At 40.4% G+C, this 12,395-nt stretch overlaps 1 protein-coding gene across 5 annotated transcripts in view; it reads left to right on the plus strand.

Moving 5' to 3' along the window:
* Positions 1-12,395, plus strand: part of gucy2cb (guanylate cyclase 2Cb) — a 23,761-nt gene continuing 11,366 nt past the window's right edge. For 4 of the 5 annotated variants that reach the window (XM_085171431.1, XM_085171433.1, XM_085171434.1 and 1 more), the window contains exons 1-16: positions 1-538; positions 1,640-1,758; positions 3,946-4,013; positions 4,180-4,395; positions 4,547-4,665; positions 5,163-5,265; positions 6,616-6,730; positions 7,071-7,212; positions 7,621-7,703; positions 7,859-7,967; positions 8,536-8,617; positions 10,253-10,355; positions 10,433-10,489; positions 10,607-10,678; positions 10,788-10,892; positions 11,016-11,102. In XM_085171431.1, the coding sequence (XP_085027557.1) occupies positions 337-538; positions 1,640-1,758; positions 3,946-4,013; positions 4,180-4,395; positions 4,547-4,665; positions 5,163-5,265; positions 6,616-6,730; positions 7,071-7,212; positions 7,621-7,703; positions 7,859-7,967; positions 8,536-8,617; positions 10,253-10,355; positions 10,433-10,489; positions 10,607-10,678; positions 10,788-10,892; positions 11,016-11,102 (1,782 nt within the window). In that variant the 5' untranslated portion in view covers positions 1-336. The other variant, XM_085171436.1, reaches the window with a different exon arrangement.

The raw sequence follows: 12,395 nt of genomic DNA on the forward strand, positions 1-12,395 counted from the left end.
TTTGCTTTAAGTTTTAATTTATGCAGGCCATGACACGGCGCTGACAAGGTTATATGGCCTGCGTCTGTGTCTTTAAAGGTTGTATATTAACATGGTGACATAGAAAGAACAGGTGAGTAGCGCTTAGAGGAAAGCTGAAAGAGGAGAAGACTTTCGCACAGGATTTATTTTTTTCAGCAAAGCCTCGGTGGATCAGGCAAAGCTTTAATCAAGGCGATCATAAGTTAAGAGTTTTCCGAGTGTTTTGGTGACTTTACTGAACTGGATTCAGGATCGGTGGATATCATGGACTCTCTTTAACGGCTAAAAAACAGAAGCACTCACTCGGAGCTGAGAATGGGCTCGGGAAGCTGGTTACTGTGTTTGTTCATCTTTGGAATTCTTGTGGCATCGTGTCCTGGTGTTGGACAATGTGGGAGTGGGATTACAATCAACGTTATACTGTTGGATGATGAGGACTCTCCCTGGAGCCTCCAGTATGTGGAAGGAGAAATACTGAAGGCCATAGAGAAAGATTCAGCCATTAATGCTGCCCAGGGTAATGAAATTAAAAACTAAAACAAACAAACAAACCACATGACAAATCTGCACAAAATCAGACATTTTGATCTCTAGTGCAACAGCACTCTCTATACAGTATGTATATTGGTACACTCATGTTTATAGATATTGATAATTTAACACATATGTCACTGACTATTATTGTTAATTTATATTTACTGCTTTGCATACTGTTCCTATTTTCAGATTTTCATGTTGCTTTTCCCAAAAGTAACAATTTTAAAGCTGTTTTAGGAATTATTCAGGGATTTCACTATTAAAGACTAAGAAAGTATACAAGAAAAGTAAAGCTGCTACTGTTAACAGATATTCTGTAGTTAGTTTCATAAACTAGCAGATTAAAGATAGTTATCCTATTAATTACAAGGAAGCTACCTGCAATGCTTATTAGCTTACTAGCATAAAACACTTGTTCTACTAAGCTAGGCTACCGATCTTATACCAGTTTAGCCTGACTTTTGGTCAACATGACAACAGTACAGTTTGGTGTTAGTTTTGACTCACCCACAGTCTGCAATGATGCCATTATGCAAAAAGTATTTGCTATCGACACCTATTATTTAAGATAATTAAACATAAAAGTTTTTTGGGTTTTTTTGGCTAGCAGGAATTTTTTATCTAGCGAAGTTTTTATTAAGTGGCTGTTAGGAAAGCCCTGTACGGGTTTATTTCTAAACATTATCAGTAAAACTTAAACAGAATGTCCCAGTTTATGACACAGGTAATCAAAAGTAGTTGTCTTGTTTGCCAGCTGAAATTTGTTGGTGCTTTTTTTTTTTATTAGCAACTGTGATTTTTCAGCTGTAGCTAGCTATTTAAGCTTACATGGTTCTGTGTCTTTTACTGTTGTGGAGTGTAAACTTCCCCAAATTAATAGATTTTACATATATGGTAGAATTCAGGGCCTACTTCCTCCACACAGGCACACACACACACACACACACTCACACAGACACACACACACACACATTTTATTTCTCTTTAAAACAAATCTAATATCCACATACACACTGCAGTTCAAAATGGAGAGAAAGTCAAAACTAACATCTGGAACTTTCTTTCTGTCCACACACCCAAGATCCAGCTGTGCCTTTTAACCTAACCGCAAATTTCAGTGGGTTTGACACAACCTTATACTGGCACCAAGGCTGCCGGAGCAGTTCATGTGAAGCAGTTGCAGAGCTAAACAACCTGACGGTAAGTAGCTACAGTTTTATATTAAAAATGTAAAAAAAATCAGCATGTTGGATGCACATATACATGAGCTTGTGTAAACCTGAGATCTTACTTCCACAGTACATTCATTTATGGGTTGTATGCACTTTTTAGTTCGTAGACCTGCTCTCCTCATTAATGCCATAGACACCTTTTTTGTGCAAGACCACAAATCAAAATAAGACTATGCCAGTCTCAGTAAATCTCTGTAAAAACTTAACAGAATCACTGCTAAGCCAACGAAAACTATTATTTCACTTCCTTTCTGAACACCCCAGTTTTCCTTCAACTACTGTCAAAGACATGCCTTGCTTGGCCTGCTGGTATTTGCTGTCTACTGCCGAAGTCCCACACGACAGCCAAGCTTGAGTCGACTCCTGCTCGAGTTTGCCCCCATGGCAGGCACGGGACACCTTAAGGCCACAGCCCCTTGCAACTGCCTCAGCTAAGGAGGTTCAGAATATGTGTCACCCCGCACCCTCAAAATATTTTCTAAGCTTTTCCAGAGGTCGAGCTTCTGCCTAGGGGCCTCTGCCCGATGCTCCCAGCGTACCTTTACTGTACCACTACGTAGTTGCTTGACAGTTCAACTCTCTACCTAGCCAAGACTTATGAATACCCTTTGCAGGCCATTTCCCAGCCTTCAGCCCTCCAAGTTTAACTGTTATTAGCATGCAACATAAGAATGTGAACAATGAAAGCTGGGCCATCTTCTTCCCCCCCTTATGCATTCGGTGCATAAGTGCAAATGACGGTCAGGACCCGTCCCCCGACTTGAGAGCAATCCTCTTGTCCACTGGGCGAAACCCAAACATACAGGCACATTGAGGGCATCTGACATGGACCCCTCTTGAATGCCTCCTAGGTGAGGTTTTTAATGTCCAGCTAGGAGGAGATTTGACATATGGAAGAAATTCTCTCAACTGGCTTTGAGAAGAACAGGTTGCAGAGTAGCAGTTGGATAGCTAATAGAAGAAGGCCTGGGTGTTTCCACCTCGTGCTTAGGAAAAAGAGCATGCATTTTACTTTAGAAATATTTGCAAATTATAGAATTTAATGAGATAAATCTCTGAAAAACACTCCACGGCCATGAACAAGACACAAGTAGAAAAGAGGATGATGTTTGATTCAAATGCACTTGATTAACTTATCATCAGTAAGTGCGAACACCTCAGCAGAGGTTTTAACAGTTTGCTGGTCTGGAGCATTCAGGTAATGCCAGGATTAAGACAATGCCAGGAGTAGATGTTCCAGCAAAGCCCAGACCGTGCAATGCTCAGAGAAACTGCAAAAAACCCAAGAGCTACAACCAAACACACCTTATTAGCACAATAGCCTCATGCTAACTGTCAAACACCGTGGTGGAGGGGTTCTGTTTGGGGCTTGTTTTGCATCCACAGGATCTAGGATCGTTGCAGTCACTGAGTTGACCATGAATTCCTTTTAAGATGTGAGGCCATCTATCCAACAGGTTCAAAATGGTTCATGCAACAATAATCAAAGCACAGTGGCAAATCTACAACATAATTGCTGTGAAATGAAAGGATCAAAGTGCCGCAAAGGCCCAAAATTGCATAAGAATGATTTTAGAGATAAAATGATGACAAAATCATACAGAAAACTTCAAGGTATTCCTGCTGAAGGCACTTGTACAAGCAGGGCTTGGGTCTCAGTTTAACACAAAGTCTTTTACATGATAAGGTCCAATATAAATTCCAAGTAATGTCTTATTATGCACCACACCTGACATTTTGCACAGTTCTATGGCGTATTGAGTTTTCTGAGTAGTGTAGTAAACAGATGTTTGCTTGTTTGTTTGTTTTGCCTTGGTGCATGCTTCAAGTTTGGAGTATGGAGCATGTAAAATGTTCAAGTTACAAGGCTTTTGGATATGTTGCATCATTTGCGATTTCATCTGAGCAGGTGTTGTAATAAAAATATTTTAGACTTTGTTACACCCTGATGACTTTATTATGTTATATAGTAAAATAAACCTGCTGTCCCACAGGGAGAACATTTTTCCACAAACCATTTCTAGTATAAGGAAAACAGGTCGATTTCCAAGAACCTGAAAGAAAACAAGAGTTTGGGTCTCAGGAGTTTAAAGATCAGGCAAAATTTATTTAAAATTCTGTGAATTATTCGCTGTATATGTTTTTATTTTTGCAGGAATCAGGAAATCTGGGATGTGCTGTGCTTGGACCCACGTGCACCTATGCTACTTTCCCAATAGTTGAGTAAGTTCTGAATTTTCCAAGGACATGATTCTGCCAATAAGTTTGAAAAAGACACTTCAGATTTCCAAACAGGTTTTGCCTGTGATGCACTATGCTTATTGTTCCCCCGTTTATCATAATTAGTCGATACCATTGTCTCCCTCTCTTTTTTATTCTCTTCTTCCAGTAAGGAAGCCGGCATGAGTCTAAGTAGACCCATTATCTCAGCGGGAAGCTTTGGTCGTTCGTGCGACTACACCTTCAACTTGCAGCGACTCCTGCCACCTGCACGCAAGATCAATGACTTTGTCACCCACTTCTGGGAAGAAAACAATGAGCTCAAACCTTCATGGCAGGCAGCGTATATTTATAAAACAACGAACTCCACAGAGCAATGCCTTTGGTGAGTAACCCATCTTTAAGGAGAGACTCATCTGTTGTGAGCTATTACAAAATCTGATAAATGATATTTTTAATTATATTCTAGTTACATTTTTAAATGTAATAAAATGTTTTTAATTTAAATTATGCATTATATTAATTTTCATCTTCAGGTATGTAAGTGCAATTGAAGCGACGGTGGAACCGCTTGCCTTAAATATTTCAATAATGCCTCTACGCAGTCCCACAGAGCTGCACAGCGTGCTTACATTACCCAACAGGACATGCAACTGTAAGAATTTGATGTATTTTTCTCAAACAAGATCGAAAACCTCTCTGTTTTCACAGCGAGACATAACAATGGCGTTCAGTTTGCTGGGACAACACACACAGACAGCTAGGATGCTATTTTCCTAAGAGAGCCCAGGGCCAGGGTCTACAAAGCACATTTAATTCAACTATTGAGTTTGTTAACGCTGTCATCATGAGGGAGACTCTGAATTTTCTATTTCAGAAGGAGAGCTAGCTCGAGGGCCATAATAGCTTTTCTTTGAACTTCCTGCTGCATATTTTTCTGCCACATTACGAAGGGTGAATTAAAAAAAACATCAACAATATCAGACTATGCTTGATGGCTTTAGGTTTTGGTATTAACTTTGGTTTCAAGGTTGAAGAAGTAATTTAAATGGAAATCAAGTATGTATTTGAGTCCCAAGGCCAACTAGGCAAAAAAACAGAAGAAAAAAGTAACTGAAAGACTGTTCTGTTACAAATACTTCTCCGCTGCAGTGTTCATCATGTGTGGATCACCAATGGACCTAGTGGAAATTAAAAACGGCTCTAAGGCTGCGGACAGCAGTGATATCGCCTTCATCCTCATTGATCTTTACAGGTTAGTGCTGTTGAATCATTTCACCTCTGTTCCTCTTTATTCCACTTGTTTTCTTTTTCTCTAACCCCACAGCAGTGATTCACAATCAGTACTTTTCTAACTGGTGAATGGGTACCTGGAGATTGTAAAGTAGTGACTGACTGATTGAGTGATTTCATGGAGGCAGTTACTGTGTGTCGTCATAAGATGAGACTAAGTGTGGGAAGAAGTGAAGAAGCAGACATAGATGAAATAAAAAATTCAATCAGGACAGCTTGAGCCAACGTAATATTATTTCCATCATCTATGACTGCTCGTCCAATGGACACAGTTAAAAAGCCTCAGGAGGGGATAGGAGCAGCAAAGCAGGGAGGGCATCAGTGGCAGCGGCAACAAACATGACATTGAGTCACCATGAAAACTGAAAGTTGGGATGGAGCTGGGTTGCAAAATGGCTTGCAGAGGTAGCGGTTATGGTCAGGCTAAAGCTCCTTTGGGATCCAGTGTACTTGATGCCCTGACTAAACACTTGATGTTTTTTGTCAAAAGCACACAGCAGAAGTAGTAAGCCTAATTCAATTTCTGGAAGAAAGATTTTTTAAAAATTGGACAAAACTTGCTAAGCTAAGTGGCTAACTTAGCACAAACTAGGCTAAATCTATTGAGTTTTCAACAGTTTTATTATTGAATGATAATATCTATCTTTATACCAATAAAAGTTGGTAAAGCATGGTAAGCAAAGATCTATACCAAGTAAACTGTGTGTGTTGCGGCTCCTCCAACCTATGGCCGCGGCAGGCTAAACATGAGGACACAGATGACGCGCAACAATGAACACATAAAATACACTTCTGTACCATTTGCTCCTTTTATTCCACATGCAACTGTCCAATATACAAATCAGTGCCTGGGATTAACTATTAGACAAATGCACAGACTGCACAAACAAATAACTGCAACTCACCAATAACTGCACTAACTACTATGCCAAATTACAACTTGGTCTATGGCATCAATTAGTGCACAAATATACAAAAACCATCAAGTTCCAGTTAAAATACATCCAAATCATTCAAGCTGCGCTCAAGCTGCGGTCAACAGAAAGTTTTGCCTCATGCTCACCCTACCTTTCTGCTCATCAACATCAGGTGCACCAATACAGTGAGTCCATTTAAACCAACCCACATAGTCAAAAAGGAACAACTTATATGGCTCCTACAGTGTGTATAGAGTAGAAATGAGTAACTAAGCAATCAAATGCAGCTAAATCACTGAATATAATAGAATAATATATAATAACTGAATGAAACTGAAGGAAATTTTTGCACATGTAGAATTTTTCATCAGACCTCTGCTGATTCCTCTACACAGTGATGTATACTACACCAACACATCGTCGCTGCCAGAAATGAAGAACGTGTTGGTGCTCACTATGCCGAACACCCGAAGCTACAGAATCAACCCAAACCTTAAAGACAACAACACGGTGAGCAAACCAGAAATACACAACTTGTCTCTTTGCAGTGCTGCTGTAGCAAATACAAAAAAGGTTCGCTCTGATTGGCTGTTTTTGTTCCGCTCACTCTGAATAATCAACTTGTAGGGTTTTAAGGGAAAATAAGGGATTAACAACACAATACCTCGGAAGAGTTAATAATAAATGTTCAATGAAATATCATTAAATAAAGTCTACATTGAGTATAAAATATATAAAATAATTCATCACCTGTGCAGTGAAGGATGCATCTTAGAGCTCCTTCACTCAAATCTAAGGGCTATACTGAGAAAGTAGTTCCAACCATCTGTCTCTGTCTGTTCCTCTGCAGATGAACGACTACATGGCCGCGTACCATGACGCAGTGCTCTTTATTGGCCAAGTGATGAGAACAATTTCTAAACAAAATCAGTCTCAGCTTCACGGGATGGAATATGTGAATGTAAATTACTTCAGAAACACCAAATTTACTGGTAAGGCAGGTGGAAGATAACAGCGAGGAAGGGGAAGTGCTTGCATACAAGCAAGTATGTGTATTAGCAAATACACAAGAATTTACACAAGTTAGCATTTAATACTTTTTTGACGGCTGCAGATAGTTGCAGTTAAGCATACTGAGCAAAACAGCAATAAATGCTAAAATTAGCTTGTGAAAAGTGGGAAAACGCCATCCACCAAAACACTAATGAGCTGATCTCAGAGCAGACGTGGCTACTGTGAGGTCGAACGGATGGAGGCTGTCAACTGCTATCACTTCTTTGTGTTTTCATTGAAACAAAGAGTGCAAGTTTGACTGAGAGACGCATTAAAGGTTTACAGCTGACACATACGGTGAAATGAAGTGAACAGAAGTTTAAAAACGTTTGTGTGATTCTGCTCAGGGATTGCTGGGAATTATACGCTGGACGAGTACGGGGACAGAGACGTGGCTTTCTCAATCATCTACACCACTACTGACAACAAGGTATCTTTTTCTCCTGTTTTCTTTTTTGACATTTAGCAGTGAATACATGAAGAAAACTTTCAAACTAAAACCTTACTGTGCTGTATCTCTTGCTTTTGGTTTGATGCTAAAATGTGTCTTTTGGTTTTTTTCCTCCCCTCTTGTGTCACACCCAGTACGATATTTTATTCACATTTGACACGGAGCGCAATGAAACCACAGTGGTGGAGGAGGCTCCTAAGTTCATCTGGGGGAAAAGACTTCCCAATAACACGCCAGACAGCGGTACATCGAAAGACACACACACACACACACATACACACATACACACGTTTAGCTATATCTTTGAGTTCAGTGGGCACAACCTCAAAATATGTCTTAACCTTAATATTTTAAAGATTTGTGTTAAGAGAACTTCCTTTTTTGTCCTCTAGAAAGAAGGCATGTCCACCATAATGATTTAGATCTCCACAACAAGGCCTGATCAGTTTGCATCCGCTCAGTCAGGTCGTTTTCAAAGACTTGCACTAATCCAAGGTTCCGGTGAATTATATGTAAGGCTTCAGCTGTGGTTTAAGCACCTCTCTGTGTCCCTGTTTTCATTTAATAAGCATTAATGGTGGGCATGAACAGGAGGAAAAGTTATAGCAACCACAAACTGCTCCACGTGCATCAACTTTTGCATGTTTTATATGAAGTGGTTTTATGGCTCAGTTCTTCTTTTGTTTCCTGTAGATGACCTCCTCACAGCCCTATCTGAGATAAGCTTAAATATTATGGCACTTGAACGCTCGGCCCATGTTTATCTTTTGTCCTCTGTGTGTCAGAAGCTTTTTTGTCTTTATTACTGCAGGCCCTGCGATTCACGATGTCATTGTGATTGTGTTGGCTGTTACTGTGGTCGTAGTGGCCACGATCGCCTTTATTTTCTACAGGTATGCCGTAGCACATAGAACATGAGAATAACAGGGAGTTATTAAGTGTGTGGCAGATTTCAATTAAATGTTTGCATTCTCTGCAAAAGGTCATGAATTTACATAAATGTTTTTGGCCCCATCATATAATGGCATATATAGTAGTACGGTAGATACACTGCTCCAAAAATTGCAGGAAAACTTTGAAAACACGACATCTTTTAATGAAAATAAATAAAATCACAGTGGATATCCACATTGATGGGGAGTGAAAAAGTGCCCCAAAATGTAATGGAAATGTAATGATCAACCTGCAAAGGGCTGAATTCAAAGACACCCCAAAAATCAAATTGAAGAAAAGAAGCAGCAGGCTAGGCCACTTTACAACATGCTCCTGATGAGATAATGGATGGTGTCCTGGGGGATCTACTCCCAGATCTGGACCTGGGTGTCACTGAGCTCCTGGACAGTCTGAGGTGCAACCTGACAGCTTCAGATGGGCTGAAACTGAAAGTCCCAAAGGTGTCAGGCAAGTGTGGAGGCCAGACATCGGTATCATCGTCCAGAAACTTCCTGCATACTCTCAGCATATAAGGACGGGCATTGCTGTGTATTCAGAGGAAGATTTCATCCTGATACCCGATGCCAGTCAGGGTGCCGTTGTCTGTAGACATCTCTGCGTCCCTCTATGTTTATGCCTCCCCAGTGCATCACTGACCCACCACCAAACCAGTCATGCTGAAGGATGTTACAGACAGCATTGCATTCTCCACTGGTTCTCCAAACCCTTTCACTTCTGTCACATGTGCTCAAATGAACCTGCTCTCATCTGTGCAATGCACAAGGCTCCAGTGGTGGACCTGCCTGTTTTGGTATTCTGTGGAAATGTGAATTAGGCTCCACAGTGCTGGGCAGTGAGCACAGGGCCCACTGGAACACACTGGGCCCTCAAACCAGCTTCATGAAGTCTGTTCTGATTGTCTGACATTAACACTAGTGTCCTGCTGGAGCTTTGACAGTTCTCATCTTGCACAAAAAAGCAGATAGTGGTCCTGCTGATGGGTTAAAGATCTTCTCCAAGCCTGTCCAGAGTAACTGTCTGTGTCCTGAAATCTCCTCTGTGCTCTTGAGACTGTCCCGGAAGACACAGCAAACCTTTTGTAAATGGCACGTATTAATGTGCCAACATGGAGGAGTTGGACTACCCGTGGAGCCTCTGTAGGGTCAAGGTATCACCTCATGCCACCAGGAGTGACACTGACCCCAGAAAAATGCAAAAGTAGTGAAAAAACCATCAGAAAAGATGAAGAGGGAAGAAAATGTCAGCGACCTCCACCTGAAACTGAACTAACCTCCTCTAAACTGACCAGATTAGTGTCCCAGACGTGTAACTGGCTTGATGCTACACTCTGATTAAAAGGTGCGACAATTATCTTTTAGCGCTGTGTATATACGGACTTTCAGGTTACATGAAAAATAATCTGAAAGTCTGTATGTACTGTACAGGTTATAGCTCTATTACACTCTCTAAAACATGGACTCATGACATGAAATTAAAATTGAAAGCTGCCTTTTATAAACATAGGAGTCAGATGCTTTTCGTGCAACCAACCTTTACCGATAATCCCCTGATGCAGTTTTTTCTTTCCCGCATAGACAGAACAGAAGAGATCGACTGCTCAGGAAGCGCTGGTCCCACATGAACTCTGATCTCATCGCGCTGATGGAAAATGATGACATCAACGTCATCTCCCTTAATGTAAGTGAGGTGTAAACACCTCAATCAAGTCAGCTTTAAGAATGCTGTGACAGCGACCTTCCTCTAACCCCCATTAGATTGAAAGTAAGAAGAAAAAGAAGTTCAAGATCCGCTGTGCGCTCTACGATAAGAAGGTAGATGGACAGCATCCTGCAGTGTTTTCCAAATCAGTCAGCATCTAGTGCTTTTGCACTGATGAAAGTGAGTTAGCAGATGTAATCTGGTTGGTGCTTCCGCAATATTTCTTTCAGATTGTGATCTTGAAGGAGCTGAAGAACTCGGATGGGAACTTTGATAAAACCCAGAAAAGGGAGCTCAATGCGGTAAGACGTCTTATCACACTGAAATCCTTTTATTGCCAGCCCTCTTTGTTAATGTTTATCCAAACTCTCATGTTTGCACTCCACATGTTTGCCCCCCCCCCCGCTGCAGCTATTGCACATCGACTACAACAACCTCACAAAGTTTTACGGCACAGTCAAGTTAGATCACGGTGTCTTTGGCGTGTTTGAGTATGGCGAGCGAGGCTCCCTCAGGGTACGTATAGCAAAACTTTCAATTTAAATCCATCTTCAGGTCTCAGTTTAAACACAGCCGTCAAGAAGTGTGAAGAATAAAAGTGTATTAATGCAGAACTGGGGTGTCTTTTTCTTTTTCAAGTATGTGCTGAATGACAAGATTTCATACCCAGAGGAGACCTTCATGGACTGGGAGTTCAAGATCTCTGTCATGTACGACATCGCCAAGGTGAGAGAGAAGTGCTCGACTTTGCCCGTGAGCAGAACAATTATCAAACTTGTGTGTGGCATGATAAGAGACCACACAAGTGTAGATTGACTTGTGACTCGCCGCCCTGAGTGGAAAAACGGTCACGTGTGTCTGCCATAAAGCAGCAGCATTCACTAAACACCAGAACTCATTACAGAGGACAATGCAATGAATGACAGGATCGGTTTTTGTACTGAGAGCTTGACATAGTTAGTAGCAATCTGTCTTAATACATAACTGAAAAAGGGTTATGAAACTTAGTGTTAGTCAATATTACTCTCCATTCATGCAGTGTGACATAAAAGATCCCTGAATAACTGGTAATAAACTTTTGTACCTGATGTAAACTGCAATGGGCTCACGTCACCTGTTACCGTATAATAAACTGAACCCAGAACATCATCATCAAAAAGAAAGGAAGGTTCGCTCAATCCTGACACTTATTTCACGTGAGTAATAATCGTTTACTAAAACTTTAGAAGTTCTATCAAAAGCCAAACGGACAAACTGAGTGTAATATGACTGCTAGGATTACACAGCGCTGTGCAAAAGTCCCCTCATGTCTTCATAGTTCGCTTCCAAGGAGCCAGATTTTGTTGCTTTGTTCAAACGACTCTTAAGCAATAGTTTTGCAGGCTTTCTGAAAATCTTTTAAAGTTTTTATTTAAACATTGGCTGCTTTTTCACTCATTTTTAGTCCAGTAGACTATGCAAGCATAAAAAAGGCTCCTGACTCAAGAGATGAACCAGTGTTGTATCTACACATAACAAACAAGTCATGTTGTCACTGTGAGCTGAAGGATGGACAAGTATAAAGAAAATGGATTTATAGTTTCAATAAGAAGTACATATAGTGAAGAGGCCTCCTTATCTGTAACAACTGTGATCAAAACAAAGCCATTAAAAGACTGTGCCTCTAAAGTTTGATCAGTTTGATTGATGTCACAGTGCGATAAACAACTTGGCAACTTACCAGAAAGACTCAATATTATCCCACTAGTTAATAATTAAATGATTAAACATTTAAAATGTAACATTTAAGTGTTGGTGGGGGTTTTTGTTCTAAGCTTGTTGTTTGATAAGTCAGACCCTGTGAAGGCACAGTAAGCTTTTATATAAGTATTTTTTTCTGGCTTAAAATTATTAAAAAGGTTTGGTTTAAATCAGTGGTTCTTAACCTTGTTGGAGGTACCGAACCCCACTAGTTTCATATGCGCATTCACTGAACCCCTCTTTAGTGAAAAATAAAATATGATTTTTTTCAAATTCAAG

The sequence above is a fragment of the Neolamprologus multifasciatus genome, chromosome 8 (assembly GCF_963576455.1).
Source record: "Neolamprologus multifasciatus chromosome 8, fNeoMul1.2, whole genome shotgun sequence".
In the NCBI taxonomy this organism is placed as follows: domain Eukaryota; kingdom Metazoa; phylum Chordata; class Actinopteri; order Cichliformes; family Cichlidae; genus Neolamprologus; species Neolamprologus multifasciatus.